Source organism: Ahaetulla prasina, chromosome 2 (genome assembly GCF_028640845.1).
Source record: "Ahaetulla prasina isolate Xishuangbanna chromosome 2, ASM2864084v1, whole genome shotgun sequence".
In the NCBI taxonomy this organism is placed as follows: domain Eukaryota; kingdom Metazoa; phylum Chordata; class Lepidosauria; order Squamata; family Colubridae; genus Ahaetulla; species Ahaetulla prasina.
In genome coordinates, this window is record NC_080540.1 from 179675711 (window position 1) to 179693688 (window position 17978).

At 45.6% G+C, this 17978-nt stretch overlaps 1 protein-coding gene across 5 annotated transcripts; it reads right to left on the reverse strand.

Moving 5' to 3' along the window:
• Window positions 1-1424: 1424 nt before the first annotated feature.
• On the reverse strand, window positions 1425-16671 carry LOC131191557 (nuclear factor interleukin-3-regulated protein-like). 5 transcript variants are annotated; one of them, XM_058169816.1, is made up of 3 exons: window positions 16359-16671; window positions 11114-11215; window positions 1425-3776 (listed from the first exon to the last, which is right to left on the reverse strand). In XM_058169816.1, the coding sequence occupies exon 3, from the start codon at window positions 3314-3316 to the stop codon at window positions 1979-1981; it is 1338 nt and encodes a 445-aa protein (XP_058025799.1). In that variant the 5' UTR covers window positions 3317-3776; window positions 11114-11215; window positions 16359-16671; the 3' UTR covers window positions 1425-1978. The 5 variants fall into 5 exon arrangements, with proteins under 5 accessions (XP_058025799.1, XP_058025797.1, XP_058025796.1 ...); XM_058169814.1 differs by having other exon boundaries at window positions 11114-11289; XM_058169813.1 differs by lacking the exon at window positions 11114-11215.
• Window positions 16672-17978: the final 1307 nt, after the last annotated feature.

The following is a 17978-nucleotide window of genomic DNA, read 5'->3' on the forward strand; positions in this document are numbered from 1 at the left end:
CAGGTAATCATGGATAATCCTACCCTCACCCACAGATTCAACCAAATGAAAAAGTCCAGCTTTGGAAAAGAGGCTAATAACCCTGTCAGTGATGCAGAAAACCAGGTGATGGGCAAGGATTTAAAATAGAGGATAGCATCATTCCCATCTCTCGCTCAAGCCTGCCTTGACCAAAGCAACTAACAGTACAAATGATGAAGAAATCAGAAATTTTAGTTCAGGGATAGTCTTTGTCCTAATTCATTAGAATAGAATAATACAAAAATGGTTGGCTTCCCAGAGCTAAATCACGACGCCTCAGACCCTTCATCTCTTGCAAATAATCACCACCATCCAATAAAATCCTTAGTGAGATTAAAGGGTGTCTGTTAAAGTTGAATGTTTGATAAATGTATCAGGCATTTTTTAAAAAAACTTTTAAATAAGTAATAGACTTTTTGGAACCCCCAAATACACTTGCACATGTGAAAGCCTCTTTTACTGACAACAATAATGCCCATTTTGTGGCCAAATATCATCTGCCAAAAACAGACCTCATCGATATTTTAGGGCATAGCTCAGTGCCTGGGATCCAGCAGATTTTGCCAATTAAGTCCAACAGCCACTAAACAAAGGTCTATTAAATCAAGGGTTTACTGTAATCACTTTCTAGTGCTTTATTACAAGAATCCTTTTTTCTAAAATTAAGACATTTCCTCTAAGAAAATAAAATTCACATTATGAACATCAAAAGTTGAAGCACAGCTCTACCCTTAATCTAACCCCTCATCAACCTCTCAAATATCCATTGCTTGTAGACTTAAATATTTCACATCCTCATGAGGAGAAAGATCATTTCCCCCAATGGTAAGAAAATGATTAAAACTATAAGTCAACTGTGTTTACAACTAGAAGGAAGGCTTGAAACTCAAATAAACAAATGCTATTGCTATTTACTAGCACAAGATGCAAGGAACACATTATGCTGGTGTTGAAAGAATTACATTAGCTATCAATTTGTTAATAAAGCTTGAGCTTCTTAACTCTACATAACCTGAGAGGGTAACTTCCTTGCACCCTGACCTCTTCAGACGCCACTTTCTAGTTGAGGTGAAACCAAATTTTTCCAGAAGCTCAGTGAAAACAGCACATTGCTACATCCTTCTTTGCTGGTTTCAAACCCAAGTTAAGATTGTCATCCATTTATGAAGAATAATTTGTGGCCTGATCCTGATCTTACATGCAACTTCTAGGAACACCATTCCAAATAATTGTTATTTTATTAATTCATTAGCTATTTTTAGTATACGTTTTATTTCTCCTTGTGAAGCTCTTGGATGGAAAAGCATATTGTACACTGTTTGCCCTTAAAAGACTTAGGTACCTACCTCTGTGTTTTGTGTCAATCTTCCTCTGCTCCCAAGTCAGTCAACAACTCGAAGCACTTCTTAACATTTTTCTGTAGGTTTATTTTAGTAATTAAAAACACACAACGCTTGGTTTGGCCAAGCAATTTCTGACAGAGAAAATACAGTCACTAACAATCCATTTAGGCATCCTTATTATGGTATCCAAGAACCTTAACATCAGTGCAGAATGGATTAGGTGCCAACTTTTGGGTACTCTCCTATCGATCACAATGTCAGAATTGTTATCAAGTTAGAATACCATTAGGCATTCACCCAGCAAAACACATCTCATCTACACACTGAATTCTGGAGCCTTAGAAAACAGGAGTCCCATCACCCACTATACCTTAGTAATTCCAAAGTCTTTTTCTGAGGCAGCCCCACCCTATCCCCCATGTTCAACTTATGTATCCTCTTTTGCCATTTCATGATCCCTATTCCCCCCAGATTCTGAAGTCGGCAGGTGCAGGTCAGCCATGGCTCTCTTCTCCAATGCTCGTTTGGCCATGTAAAAATCCCTTTCTTGTACCAACACCCAGTTCAATTTCTTCTTCTTACTTTCCAAAACTTTATCCAGACCTAGGTCTTCTTCAAGTTGGTCTGGGGCCATCATCATGACAAGCATCCTCCCACCTGCTGACATGGTCCTTTGGGACTGAGTGATCTGAAGGCAGCCCTGAGCCATGACACAAAAGTCTTTCCAAGTTGCCACTGGAGGCGGGGGGCTCGTTCAGAAACAAGGCTTGCCGCACCAGGGCTGACATCTCCTCATGTCGGTCACTGTCCCAATCTGAGGCTGCCGAGGCTCCCTGGCAGCAGCCAGCTGGAGCAGTGCTAGATCCGGGGAATGGTTCATGAATTCCACTGCTGTGCGCTCTGCACTTGAGTCGAAGCTTGTGTGGGAGAGCTGCAGTCTTCACGTCAGGGAGAGTGTCCAACGGCACAGGGAAGGGAGCAGAGGAACATCCCCAGGAGGGTTCTTCACTTTCCTCACTGGTGTAACCCTCAAAGGGGGATCTAGGCTCTTCATCTTTCTTTATGTGCTCCTCCTCCAAATAACCATCAGAAGCACTACAGTTCTGGGGCTTTGAGCAATACCCTGAATGTGTCTGGAGCTCCCCCTGTGGGCAGTGGGGATCACGCCCCCTGCAGTGGCTTTTGGGACTCTGGTTCCCACAGCCTTCTGCCTGCCCCACTTCTTCAGGAAGCAAGGGTTGCGGAGGGGCCACTGCAGTGAAGCCATTGGCACTGAAGAGGATTACACTGCGGGGAACTGAGCCCTTGGGCTCCGGGTAAGGCTGCAAGGGGGCATCCCCATAGACACGATGGATGGCCTGGGCTTCCTCAAGCGTCTGGGGCAGAGGGCTGTCCCGAGATGAGCCATCAGACAGGTCAGAGAGAGAGTCCCGGGGAGAATACTTGGCTACCGATACACTTACACTGTCCCGGCTTGACTGCTCAGTTTCAGACGAATCCTCTGAGTGGGGGGCTCGGGACAGGGAACTGGGATACAAACTGCTGTTGCCGACACCATATAAGTGTGCTGGGTTGTTGGCACTGGCAGTGCTCAGCTGCTGGCTCTTTTCCATGAAGGCTGTCGTGCTGATGAGGCCAAAACGCAGCTTCAGCTGCAGTAGCTCTGTTTTCAGCCTCAAGTTCTCCTCGTTGAGTGCCAGCACCTTATTCTCCAGAACCAGGTCATTGAAGCGCCGTTTCTCCCGGGAACGCTTAGCAGCCTCGTTGTTCTTACGACGCTTCTCCCAGTAGCTGGCATCCTTCTTCTCGTCAGAGATAAACTCTCGCTTTCGCCTACAGTTGGCATTCGGCTTGCTCTTCAGGGTTCGGGCTCGCTGAATAATGCCATTGGGATGGAACTCGGGAAAGTTCCCAGCCACACATAATGTGGGGGAGTTGAGACTCTCCATCATGGGGGTGGGGGAAGGGAGGGAAGTTGGGGGCAAAATGTCCAGATGCACTTTGTCTGTCGCTGGAGTATTTCCCTTCCTCAAAACTGTGGCAGCGGCTGCTCCTGCTGTTCCACAGGATACTTCTTCCCAGCTGTGCACTCCAAACTGTTACCAAGCTGTATTGCCTGGGAAGCTGTATCCAGTATGGCCTTGAGCTGTCCTCCAGTTGCTACAGTCAGATGGGATCTGGGCTCCCATCAATGGAAAATGAATTGTCCGATACAAGGAGACCATCTTCCAAATCCCCGCCGAAAAGGTACTGTCTCCAGATTCCTTGGGAGGGTTTTACTCTCCTTGGTCTTCAGCTCAGTAACGCTACAGACAACAGGAGCCGGGATGTGGCTGGACAACAGAGGCACAGTGGGAAGAGTAGAGAATCAACAGCAACTGCTGGGTCAGGCCCAGAAGGCAGCAGAAACGCCTAGGGAGGAAGGATACAAAAAGAGGGTGTTACATTTCTGCCTTGTGCTGTCACACACCTCAGGCTCTGTTTACATAATCCAGCAAGTTCAGACAGCATCACCATGGCCCTTGGTTTGCATGGGCCACACCCCGCATTCCAGCTCCCCTCAGAAACGAATGTGAGGTTGGCTCTACGGGGGGGGGGGGGGCGGCTGCCCCACAAAGCAGAACTACATTCAGCTGTAATTTCTGCTTGGCAATCAAAATATATGGCCCACCTTGTCCCCGCCCCAGACCCAAAGCATGCCACACCCCAGAAATGCTGCACCCACACTGAGATCTCTGCCAAACATACAAGAGAAAAACTACTTTTCTAATTGGTAAAACCCCAAGAAAGACAAAAGAGTCACATTTGACTTTTTCCAGATACAGTGATACATTCATTACATTAAAACTCTCCTCTTTTAAGCCCCTCTTTCCCACTGAGATGTCTGCATTCGGACATGCCTGTAGGGACAATGTCACTCTGATACACCCAAAATGTGCCACTTACTTCCATTTCATTCACAAATGTACTCTCCCCATCTCTTTCACACACACACAGATATACACACAGAGACAACCCCCTCCCCCAGTTTCTCATAACATGGGGAGGGAGGGAGAGTAAAGGAGATTACAAGAAGTGAATCCAGACAGGGATTTTTAACCTTGAAGCCGAGAGATCCAAGGCAGGGAATCTTCCAGCCCCCTTTTGACTGCTGAGGGATAGGCCAGCGAGCCAGACAGGTTGCATAAAGAACGTCACCCAATCTTCCTTCCACATCCACCATGACACATAGATAGGAATGCTGAAGCTCTCCTTCCCGAGAAGGCAAGGCCATGTGTACCAAGTGGCACGCACGCTCCCCCACGATGATGGCAAACCCCCTCCCTTTCTTTTCCTTGCATGTGATCTACGCGCACCAGGCACAGGCAGCAGGAATATAGGTCAGTAAACACTGAATATTTATCAAGCTAGGCAGTCAAAACAGGTCTGATGATTATGGATTGCACAACAGTCACAGAAAAGAGAGAGCGGCACAGCGCCAACAACCTACTGGCCTACAAACTGTTTCTTCACAAAGAAATAATAGCAGCAGGAGGCAGAGAAGGCAATATTATGGACCAATAGGAGAAAATACTGCTAACAATTGGGGCCGTGACCATAGAACCATCTTGATAACTAGTCAGTTCCCCAATCAGCCTTGCTCCAATTTCTAACCAGACTCAGCAATCTCAGTATCTTGGATGGTGCCAGGATTTCTACAGAGAAAGCCATGAACACCCTTCTATGCAGATTTCTAGAGCAAGTGTCAATGTTTTGTGAGCTTTTGTAAAAATATATATGTATGCATTTGCCACTTTTAATAATCTGGGTGAAATTAAAATGCATCCACCATACTATATTAACGTGTCTTCATGGACCTCACATTTCTTTTATTAAACCTGGACATTTCTTCTATAAGATATTTCCTCTCTCCTTGCTCCCCTGCCCTAAAAACTTCTTCCATGAACAAAAGAATGCATCACAAAGCCACAATGCTCATTGTATGTATTCCAAATAGAAATCTTACATTTATGCAGCAGATCCTACTAGTGCCATACTATACAAACCAGTATGGTTAAAAATACTAAAGTAGACTAGCCTCCAATTAGACAGAGGAAATTTCAGTCTTTAGAAAATGACCTTCAGAGAGCAAAGATCCAAGGGGAGAATGGACTGACAGAACCCCTCACTAAAAGGCAGCAAACCTAACAGAGTCTTTTGCAGTGAGTAGCTGTAACCATTTTAATTCATAATAATAGTAATTGCTACATCAGTAGTACACATGAAAACAAGATTTCTAAGCATAGAAACTCATAGACCTCAGTGTCAGGGTTCCAAGTAACACCCCTAATTAAAGAAGACTCCGAGGCTAGCAATTCCTCAAGGATCCATTTTATTAGAGGTTTATTAGAAGATGTTGTTAACCCTCCCAATGATTTCTCCCCAAAGTGGGAGTTAACAAATGATCAGCATGAGCAGTCTGCATTTCCAGGCCATTTTTTTTTTAAACTTTACCTTTTATTTGGTCTCTCCTCCCAAATCCATCACCTGGTGCTGAATCGAAAGGGTGCGACTGCTATCAATTTGTGCTGGGCCTTCCTGGGCTCTTGATGTCAAAGAGATAACATCCTCCCTCTAGGTCCACATATTATTTTCTTGCCTTGACCCAGAATGAGAAAGGGTTTTCCAGCTAAGCCCAAATCCCACACCCTGATCTGCCTACAGGGCCTGGCCTCGTGTCTTAGAGGGCACATGGAACTACTACTAAGCTGGATTGGGTGTATACAACCAGGCTCCTGCAAGCTCAGGCATGAAGAGGAAGCTGACCTACTTCTCAGTCTGCGTCACCCCCTTGGGGCAGTAGGTCTGATAGGATTCAAAAGAGGTCAGAAGAGAGAAGGACTGCCGTTCACTTTGAGCTCTCGGCATAGGAGGAGCTGGATCTTACCAATTCGATGTAGCATCAGAATAAAAATACAGTTGTACGGTTACATAAGAGCAGTAATCAAAAGCAAAGCAAAGGTAAGAGGGCATCTGAACTGATGCCAAGTGCTTTGCATTCACGAAAGTGTCACAGACAGGCTTTCAAATTAAAGAGAACAATATAACCTTCGAACATTTTCACTTTAAAAATCAAGTTCTATTTGGGGCTTTCCTGTAATAAAAGCCGAATGGCTAGAAATTGTTCAGCACAAAGGAAAGTGATATGAGTGTGCAGTAAAATTAAGAGTGCAATGAAGTTCTGAAAATGAAGCCTGACTGTAAGCAGAAAAGCACACGGAACAGAAAGACTGATTATGAAAGCAGCAAGGGCATACATCCAAAATGACATGAATGTTAGGTTTATACAATACATTAGACCAGTTAATATAGGATAAGGTTGTTTGTGATTCAATTTGCTGTAGGAATCCAATGTTTATTACGACTCAGGCTGTCATGGTAAACTATAACATGATTTATTTGTCTGGGCACAGCAGGATATGTGAACACAGCAATGAACAGATTTAGTTGAGTGTGTTATGAGAATGCAACCATAATGGAACAGGTTTACATTCCTCTTGAATGAGTTCCTTGAATTCTGAATTACAAGATCCAATAATCCTGGACAACGTCTTAAAGGAAAAAAAGAAGTCACGTCAGCAAATTTATAGCAAGTGCTATTAAAGCTTCTGGGATTAATAAGTGCTGGGTTATAGAGGAAGCCTCTGGACATCTTTCTTGAACAGAGCCTGAGACTATCACAGAGCTGAACTTTTAAACTTGCTCCTATAATGTTATTTCTTTGGCAAACAATAATAGCTAAGGATGTGCTGGGAAGAGCTTCTGTTCAATTTCTGCCCATGAACTCTCTCTTTTCAAGGCCCTGAAGCCAGGCAAACCAGAGGGCATTTCTTTCCTGAACAACTAGTAATCAGTGCTTTGGATAATGGGCTACCCACACAGAGAACAGAGGATCTAACTTGCCCAAGTGATGCCATTCTCATTATGACAGGTAACTTCCAGAAAGAAGCTCTGCTTGTCTGCTGCCGGAAAAAAATGCCTTTGGTGCTTCAGAAATAAACAGATTTATTATGACACAATCCAAATTCCATGTTATTAGCTTCCTAATCTGTGGATGGTGTGCACACACCACCTGGCCCTGCCTAAGATTCTTCAAATCCATTGAAAGAAACGGCCCAGATACCCACAGTCAACTTGTTTCTTTATTGTCCCACTTCTCAGCAACAACAGGCTATCCAGAAACAATTTTATGGCCAGTTTCTCTGCAAAATTCTAGGATGGCAGGACTAGTATTCCTATTGGTGTATTTGGAATGGATTTCAGTGTACTTAGTTAATCCAAAATTCTCTGCAGAAAGCAAGCCAACACTTCCTCCTGGAGGGTTGCTTTGCTCTGCAGATTCCTTCCCTTGACTTGCACCTTCCAAAATATCACTCCCTCCTCTAGGTTCCCTCCCTCTAGGGCTTCGCACACAACTGCTTCATGATGTAATAACTGTTGCAGATCGTGTCTCCACTTTCCAAGCAAGAATGTTCTGTTCCTGTCAGGTCTGGAGCTGAGCCACCACCCTTCAGCTGCCTTTGCTTTCCACATCTACTCTACATTCTGCATAATCAGTTCATCACAATCCATATTGCCATTTTTCAGGGGGAGGGGGGAGAGGAACCTTCTGACTAGCAACTCAACAAGTACATGCAGATTTTAATGCTGTGACGGGAGGATGGCCCAGTTAGAATAATCTGTCCCAGAAACCTTCTGGGGAGCCGTAGGGGAATCTGTGTTGAGCAAAAGGTTTCCAATAGTCCTATGGCCTAGTGGAAAAAAGCCACAGGTTGTTTCAGGACTAACCAAGACAAAATTAAGCAGAAATACCAAGATGTCAACTAGAAAGGAACCAGCCAATCTGGCAAGTGGAAGTAAAGCAAGTGTAATAACTTGCAGGTAAAGGTTAAGTTACTCAAATGATAGCAAATCTAGGCAAAGACTGAATACGATTGATCTAAAGAGTCTGGATGTCAACTAGATAGCAGCAAGAATTCAAGTTTTCTCTATTTCATTTCTGCCACCTAGTGATTGTCTAGATTTTTGCAACCCAGATCTAATAGCCCCAAAGAAGTTGATGTTACAACTTGGGCCTGTGTGTTTCAATTGACCAAGATCAATCATCATTGCTAGGTCATCTTGTTCTGACCTAAAGTTGTGTTTTTCACTTACCTTTAGCGACTGGGATTCATAACTATAATGCACTGGTGTCAAACCAATGGGTGGGCGTTCATTTATCTTTTTCAAATGGAAAGGATCTCTGAAAGGGTTACAGTCAAGCTACATAAAATTGATCAAATGCTTAATGCATCTTGTCTGAAAGTTGAGTCATGGCAACTGGCCTTCTTTTCTTTTTGGGTTTGAAACGTTTCGCTGCTTAGTGCCACCCAGGAAAACTTGGTCAGCATGGCAGAGCTTTGCGTGCAACAGGTCATGAAATCTCTCCCACTCTCCCTCCCCTCCTGCCTGCAATACTCATGAAATACATTTCACATCCCAGTGTCAAATTCCATCATTCTCTTTTAGGCCTGCCAGACTTTCCAGAAAAGCCTGAGCACATGAAGTATGACAATGAATGACCCAGAGTTAGGCGTTTCAAAACCTTTTTCATTCTGCATACAACAGAAAGTAACCACTCCCATTATGATTGTGATTTTTTTTTTCCTTCCCCACTTAAGTGTACCTTAGAGGTAGTACTCCTAAGGCCAGGCTCTACATAGCTTTGATAATGCTGATAACGCCCAAGTGAACTGAGCTGCAATGTTTTTTAGACTTCAGTTTATGGGTAGTCCTCAACTTACAACCATTTGTTCGGCACCTGTTCAAAGTTATGACATGCAGAAAAAAGTGCCTTATGACTGGTTCTCTCGCACTTACGACCATTGCAGTGTCCCTGCTGTCATGTGATTACAATTAGGACACTGGGCAACCATCACATATTTACAACAACCGCAGCAGCCCAGGATCATATAATCACCATTTGCAGCCTTCCAGTTGGCTTCTGATGAACAAAGTCAATGGGAAAAGCTGGATTTGCTTAACAACCGCAGTAAAAAAAATCGTAAGATCAAGTGAAATCATACGATGTCTCACTTAATGACTGCATTGCTTAGCAATGGAAGTTCTGGTCCCAATTATGGTTGTAAGTTGAGGACTACCTGTACACATTTCCAACAGCATCTGGATATACAGTCATGAACAGGGAAACTTTTTGAAATGGAGACGAACCACTGCAAAAAACTTTCCTTGCTTATTTTTTACACATTCAGCTGTTGTTTAAAAATAAAAGAGTAGACAAGCTTGCCAACTAATCAAGAGGAAAAATAGCTTGGCTCATTCTTTTGCCTTTTAAAAACAGTTTGCTCCGCACAAAATCATCAGGCAGAGTTTTGCATACATGAAGTAAATCGTTGTTGCTTGCTGTGGCTGGAACACAAGCTGCTGTTAAAAACACATATAAGTAGAAGACTGATTTTTTAAAAAAAGAAAATGTATCATGCATATGAATAACCCATTGTTATCTAATGCCAACCAAGCTTCTAGAATTCAGATTTATAATAATAATAACAGAGTTGGAAGAGACCTTGGAGGTCTTTTAGTCCAACCCCCTGCCCAGGCAGGAAACCCTACAACACTTTAGACAAATGGTTATCCAACATTTTCTTAAAAATTTCCACTGTTGGAGCATTCACAACTTCTGCAGGCAAGTTGTTCCACTTCCTAATTGTTCTAACTGTCAGGAAATTTCTCCTTAGTTCTAAGTTCCTTCTCTCCTTTCAACCCATTGCTTCTTGTCCTACCCTCAGGTGCTTTGGAGAATAGTTTGATTCCCTCTTCTTTGTGGCAGTCCGTGAGATATTGGAACACTGCTAGTCCTTCTTTTCATTAAACTACTAGACATACCCAGTTCCTGCAATCATTCTTCATATGTTTTAGCCTCTAGTCCTCTATTTCACAACTGTCTTTGCAGCTACCACCTCCCACTGCAGTCTACAACTTAGACCCGTTTTTGTTTGCAAAAATGTGGCCAGCTGAGCCGAGTGTCTCAGAGCAGGCAGAGAGTTTCTAAAGCAAAAATTGCTCAATCACTCTGTACTAAGCAATAGTATGTAGCCTCACCCTTACACAGTCCATGTTGAAATATGCACCAGGCAGAGGGGCATGGTGGTGAAGGTACTGGTCTAGAAGCAAGGAGACCCAAGCCCATCCTCAACCTTGGAATCTCACTTAATGATCTGGGTTAGGATCATTCTCTCTCGGCCCTGCCTCTGATGCAGGGCTGATGAAATAAAGTTAGGGAACTCTATACAGATTATCTTGTATTCTGAATAAAATGAGGAATAGAGCAAATCAAATGTTCCCCTGGATTTCTCTAAGAACTTTAATGGGATCACTTAAAAACAGTTACAAGTTTTGCACAGCCTTGAAATGCCATTTGCTTGGCTCTATGGAACAACTGACCCATCGGTGCTTAGTGCATGGGATGGGGTAAGGAACACCTACCCAAGGAACAAAGAGGAGGGCCCAAAGTCTTTGTTCTCCACATTGTCATTTTGGAAGTCAGCCAATGAAAGAGAATGGAGGCTAAAGGTAGGCAGAAGAAGAATGTTTCATCCAGAGGTTTGATAGCCAAACCTTTGCCTGATTCTTGTGTCTGCATGAAAAGCAGGTGAACAAAACAGGTATTCCCAATTAAAAACAGAATCACAGCCTCTTCTGCTCCTTACTTAGCCTCCAACAGCAGCATCACAGGTTCCATTCAGCAACATGGATGCTTCTTATCAGCTCCACCTCTTCAGCAAGGCCTTCCATTCCTCTTCACCAAGGAACTATGATCAAGAGACATGATTCGCTGACTAGCTGTGGGCATAGGCTGGGAAGTCCTGGGTTCAAAATCCTGATCCTACATAAAGCATACAACATAAAGCCAGATCCTCCAAAACTACATTCCTTGACTCTTACAAAGATAAAATTGGTGGTGGGATCAGTGGTGGGTTACTCCCGATTTGCACCGGTTCACAAGAACCGGTAGTAAAAATTTGTTGTCGGTCACAGAACTGGGAGTAATGGCTTGCTGGCCATGCCCCCGAACCGGTCTCCCGGTCGCCGCTCACTCACCCCGGCCACCATGTTCGTTGCCATGTTCTTCACACACACACATCCCATTGCCTTGCAAGTCCAATGGGATGCACATGTGCGAAGAACATGGCAGCTACAGCAGCGCGAAGAACATGGCAGCTACAGCAGCAGCAAAGCTTGGCGGGCAGCCCCCTCCCTGTCTGCCAGCAGCTCCCGAATCCACCGCCATTGCAGCCGCAGTGGGGGGGTTGTCAGCTTGCCAAGCTGCTAGCTTTGCCTCCCCGCTGCCACTGCCCTCTCCTGCCGAGGCCACCACTACTGTCTCCTGCCGCCACTGCCTTTCCTCCGGAGGCACGTAGAAGATTTAGAAGGTAAGGACAACTGTGGTAGCGGGGGAGGGAGACCCGCTGTGCTCGGCCAAAGAGCTGCCTTGTGGGGTCACAGCAAGGCTCACTCATCTTTTGGGGCTGGCGCACTCGGCCTTAGGGGATGCCACGTGGCTCCAAAGCTTGCCGGGCCATGCAGCCCCTTTCGCGCTGACCAGTGGCTCCCAAAGCCACCCCTTTTGCAGCAGCAGTAGGGACGGGATGGGATGGGGGCAGCCTGGTAAGCTTCGCAGCAGCCGCATGCTACAAAGCTTGCTGAGCCGGGCAGCCCCCTTTTCATTGGCGAGTAGCTCCCGAAGCTGCCCCTTTTGTAGCAGCAGGGGGGATGGGAGGGCACCTTCGCCCTCACCTCCCCCACTGCCCTCTCCTGCTAAGGCCGTCACTACCATCTCCTGCTGCCACTGCTGCTGCTGCTAATCCTCTCAGTCCTAGTGCACTGGCTGCAGCATCTCCCCAAAGGGCCGCCCGTCAGCCTTTCCTTCAGAGGATCTACCTTGCCGATGGTGGCAGTGGGGGGAGGGAAACCCACTGTGCTCAGCCCAAAAGCCAAGGGGACATGGCGAGGCTCACTCGCCTTTTGGGCCTGGTGTGCTCAGCCTCGGGGGACGCGCCACTTTCTTCCTTCTCCCACCGCTGCTGCTGCTCTGGAGCTCGCCCAATCACTTTGTCCCAGACTAGGTGTGTGTGTATGTGAGAGAGAGAAAAGAGATAATGAGAAAGAAAGAGGAAGTGTGTGTGTGTGTGAGAGAGAGAGAGAGAAAGAGAAAGAGACAAGAAAGAAAAAAAGAAAGGGAGAAAGAGGAAAGAAGAAAGAAAGAAAGAAAGAAAGAAAGAAAGAAAGAAAGAAAGAAAGAAAGAAAGAAAGAAAGAAAGAAAGAAAGAAAGAAGGGAGATAGAGAGATGAGAAAGAAAAAGAAAAAGAAAGGAAGGGAGAGGGAGAAGGAGAGAATAAAATCCCTGTGCTATTATTTTTAATTGTTCCATTATTTATCATGTGTTAATATTTTACACTGTCCCTATACCTAGAGTGATTTTACTGCCTTTCTTTTGCCTGGGGCTACCACATATTTTTCAGGAAATTACATGCATTCAATGTCTCTAGTCCAGAGCATAAATTTGTGTGTGTTTATTTTGTACATCAGGTTGCATAAGTCCAGCTTAAGATGCTATTGCTGCTATGTGATGTTTTGTATGTAGAGAAAGAAGCACACTTGTGATCTTTGACTTTTAGACTTGCTGTCAAACATCAGCCATAATACTAATTATTGTTTTGAACAATATGCAGGTTGTATTACATCACTGATGGCTAACCTTTTTGCCGCCATGTGCCAAAAGCATGGGGAGCATGGGGGGGTCACACATGCACATGCCCACAGCCATAATTCAATGCCCCCCACGCATGTGCACGTGACCCCCACCCATGCTCTCCCCATTTTTGGCACGCAACGGCAAAAAGGTTACCGATGGACCTGGTAGGCCCGTTTTTTGCCATCCCCAGGCTCCAGAGGCTTTCTTGGAGTCTGGGGAGGGCGAAAATGGCTGGCTGGCGCATGTATGCGTGCTGGAGCTGAGCCAGGCCAATGCTCGCATGCCCACAGATATGGCTCCGCGTACCACCTGTGGCACGCGTGCCATAGGTTCGCCATCACGGTATTACATGAATGACTATTTTATATGTGAAATTATGACTGACATATTTCTGCACCTATATTGGTTCTCACTGTCAGGAAGTTTCCCCTTAGTTTTAGATTGCTTCTCTCTTTGTTCAATTTCCATCCATTGCTTCTTGTTTTGCCTTCTGGTGCTTTGGGAAATACATTGCCCCCCTTCTTTCTTTCTGGCAGCTCCTTAAAAGCCTGTTATTTATCACACTCTTGGGCAAAGTATGTGAGCCATTTCCACCTTTCAGTGGTCCATGAAAGTGCATCTATAGTACATACTATACTATACTATACTATACTATACTATACTATACTATACTATACTATACTATACTATACTATACTATACTATACTATACGTAGATAATAAAGTTAAAAAAGGGTGAACAACATTTTTACAGAACTATAGATACATTGAGGCTGGGTGTGACAAGGAATGGCTGGGAGGGGAGGAGTCAGGCAAGGCACTCCTTGACATGAGTGACATTGAATTGGCCACGCACATGCAGTCACATGCCCACCAAGTCATGCCCACCAAGCAAGCCATACCCACAGAACTGGTAGTAAAAAAAATTGGAACCCACCCCTGGGTGGTATGGAGGAGGTACTGTAAAAATTGCCCTAAGGAGCTTGGGGCGGGGGAGAAATGATAGTGCATATGAGCCTACAAATAGCAGTGCTCACAGCAATGGTGATGACACTCAAATGAGAATATACATGTGATGATGTTATAATGCAAAGGCTTTTACTGATTTGCTTCCCTGACCTAAAGTGGCTATGTCAGCGCAGCATCCTCCCAGAAATGCCATCATTTAAACTCACAACACACTGGGCACTACCCTGTATAAAGACATTTAATTAATTTGTTACTCGCTGTATTGCATGAATCCAGAACATTAGTTACTTAAGCCTTGTTCCAAGCCAGCCATTGTGATTAAATTTGTAGGAGGGAGGGAAGATTCTCCATTTGATTTGCTTAGTGATTCTATTCATCCAAAATCAGTTAGTTGTGTAGTACTGTACATATTAGACCTATTAGTGTTTCAAATATTGAACACATTATACATTATGTTTCCTCAGACTGCATGGTAAAGATATGTTTTAAAAGGGCATTTTAAGTTTAGGAACATGAAGTGTTATACAAAATATAAAACTACATGGAAATATTCATGTGTCCCTTTACAAAGGAAGAAATGTGTCACATTAGTAATATTATTTAACTCTAATACTAATTACCGTAAGTAGAGAAACAATATTATTTTTCTATATTTAAAATCATTCCAGTATGGCACCCTATCTCCAATTATATTAGACTACAACTCTCAACACTCCTGCCTGTAGACTAACTGAGAACAGGACAGCAGGAGACATAGTAGGTGGCTAACGTGTTGGACTAGAACCAGGTCATGGAAGTGCACTGGGTGTCTTTGAGCTAATCACTGATTCTTAGCTGAACCTACCTCACAGGGTTGTTGTTGTAAGAATAAAAATGGAGGAAAGAGGGGGCATAAATTTAATTAAACCGGTGGCGTTGCAGTAGCATATTTGAAAAAGATCAGGATGAATAAAAGTGGTTTAAAGTGAAATACCAAATGTACTTTTTGCTGCATTGATGGATTTTGGATTTTTTAAAAAAACATCAGAAAAATATAAATAATGTAGCCTGAGTGGAATAGTTGATAGTCCTTCGTTTTACTTGCTTTCATTTTTATCAGCTGAAAAGCAGAATCAGGATTTCCTAACCACACTAATAATAAGCAAGCTATATTAAGCAATCCTCCTCACTGTACATTTTAAAATCATAACAAATTCCACTTACTTCACTTATCTGCAAGAGTCCCCCTAATCAGAAAGTGGCCAGTTGCTTACAGAGGCCACTGGACTCCCTTGCCTAGCCCTGAAGAGGCTAAAAGGTTTTGTTTACTTGCACAACTACCAGCATTATGGAATGAGGGATGAAGCCTTCCTGGGCCAACCAGTCACTGGATTACAAACTTCCTGTTCCTTATTTACTTTCCTGTGGTCAGGTGGTGAATTTCATTTGGAGAAGAAAGGGAAGAACCCTTTCTGGTCCTCATTGGGTATCTACTAGTTGCATCTCTGGCTAAGCTAAATATGTAACAATTGGGTAGAGGGTCTCTGCACCTCCTCGGAGACAATCTGGCATGCCGAGGCTGCAAATCCCAAGGCCAACAGCAGATTTAAGGGTCTCTGTCATTAAGACCCTGAGTCTCAGGGTACTCGGATCGCTCTCCCAAGGCAAGGCAAGGCAAGCCACATACATGTCACTGTTGCCATTCGCTCTTCTCAGCAAGTCAAGAGCTCCGTCTAGAAGCCTCCCGAATACGTGAACCTCCCCAGCTCGGCTGCCTGGCACACTACCACCACGCACACTCGCCCCATCCTAAAAAACGTAGGTCAGGCAGGAAAGGAGGGGAAGAGCCGGAGTGTTTATGTTGTTCTGTGCAACAAGAGACGAGGTCGGCACCACTCATCCACCCAGATACGCCTAAGCGCGGCCCCTTCGCCGCGCAGCAACGCCGTCCTTTTCCAAGCGCGTTTTTGCTGCGCAGAACTTCCCCGACTCGGCCGAGCGCAGTCAAAGAGCCTGCCTGAACGGGGCTAAAGGGAGGCACCAGGAGCCCAGCGGAGGAAGAGCGCCACATGCCCGATGCCCGCCATGTACCTTGCCCGCAAACAAAGCACACCCGCACCCGCCGACAACTCCTGCGCGCGAGAACACGCGCCGGCCTCCCCCGGGAGACACCCCCCCCAGATGGGGGGGGCTGCATGTGGGGGAAGGGCGGGGGGTGAGGAGCCGCCGCAAGGCGTTCGCGTGAAATCACCTCTTCCAGGCGCCCCTCGGCCACCTCTCCAGCGGCGGGAAGGAGTCGCCGCGCGTCTTTCGCGAGCTTTGCTGCTGCCGCCGCCGCCGCCGCCCTACTTCTTTCCCCAGGCGAATGTGTGTTAGTAGGTCAGCCGGTTGCATAAGCGCTTTTAAGCGCCTCCGTCACGCTCCCGAAGTCGCCGCACAAAACAAATCGAGGGGAGGAGCGGGGAGAGGCGAGGCGGACGAGCGGGCGAACGAGAGGGGCTGGGCCGGAGCCAGAGGAGCGAGCGAAGAGCCACGCGGGAGGCGCTGTCGCGGCTGCTGCTGCTGCTGCTGCTGCTGGTGCTGGTGCTGGGGAAGAGACGGAGCCAGCCAGCCGCTCCCTCTTTTCCTCGCCCGCTCGCCTTCAACACTGGAAGCGCCTGAGGGTCGCTTTGCTCCGAAGCCGCGCGGAAAAAAAACGCGTCCGCGCCGAGCCGAGCCACAGCTGAGCTGCTGGCCGGGTTTCTGCTCCAAGGAGTGTCCGAGTTACCCGTCTGGTTTCTGATCCGATCTGCTGATATGTAGCGAGAGAAGTGGCTTGTTTGTAGGAAAAGACTCCCTGCCCGGCCGGGCCTTCGCGGGCTCCGTGGTGCCAAGGCTCGCCAGGGGAGCAGCGTGTGCTGAAGCTGAAGGCCGGACGCGCCACTTGCGCCTTAACAGTAGTTTAAAGCAGGGGTCTCCAACCTTTTCAACTTTAAGCTACTTAACAGTAGCTTAAAGCAGGGGTCTCCAACCTTTTCAACTTTAAGCCTGGCGGACTTCAACTCCCAGAATTCCCCAGCCAGCTTTGCTGGCTGAGGAATTCTGGGAGTTGAAGTCCACCAGGCTTAAAGTTGAAAAGGTTGGAGACCCCTGGCTTAAAGCGAGGTCCCCTGTCCAAAGCCAGGCGATGTTTCCTACCAGTTATAGCGAAGAAGAAAAGGAGCGAAGGGCAGGCAGGGAGAGCGCTGAGCTGAACCTGAACCCAAATACCCCAGTGGCTGGGAAGACAAACACACCCCAGGCTCGCTCTTCTACTTCTTCATAGCTTTCAGGGTTTAGTCCTAATATTGAAAAATGGAAGCTGAAGCATTGAATCTGTTCTCGCTTCTTTTGGGAAAAAGCTTTGCTGACCAAGGCAAAGGGATCCAAATTATTACGTAAGAATTTTTGGGAAGGGAAGAGAGACATTGCATTAATGCATTGCATTAAATAAGTCAAGAAAAGCACTTAACCTGAGCATTTTCTCTCTTCCCTGTTTTAAACTCAGGGAAAGGGTATCTGAATTTCCATGACCTTTGACCCTACTCAAAATGAGCACAGCACTGTACACGTGTCACTGTCACGTACAATTAGCCTCCTCCTCAGTGATGTATTAACCATTAAGCAGACTAAGCATGTGCTTAGGGCCCCAAGCTCAAAGGGGCATCACAAAGTTGAGAAAGAAAAAAACAACCAATGAAGATTTGTAAAAAAAAATTGATAAAACTAAACTAAAACATCTTGTACTTAGGGCACCAGTGAACCTTAATCCACCACTGCTCATCCTGGTAAAGAATAGAGCAGTGTTTCTCAAACTTGATGGCTGGAAGATATGTGGACTTCAACTTCCAGA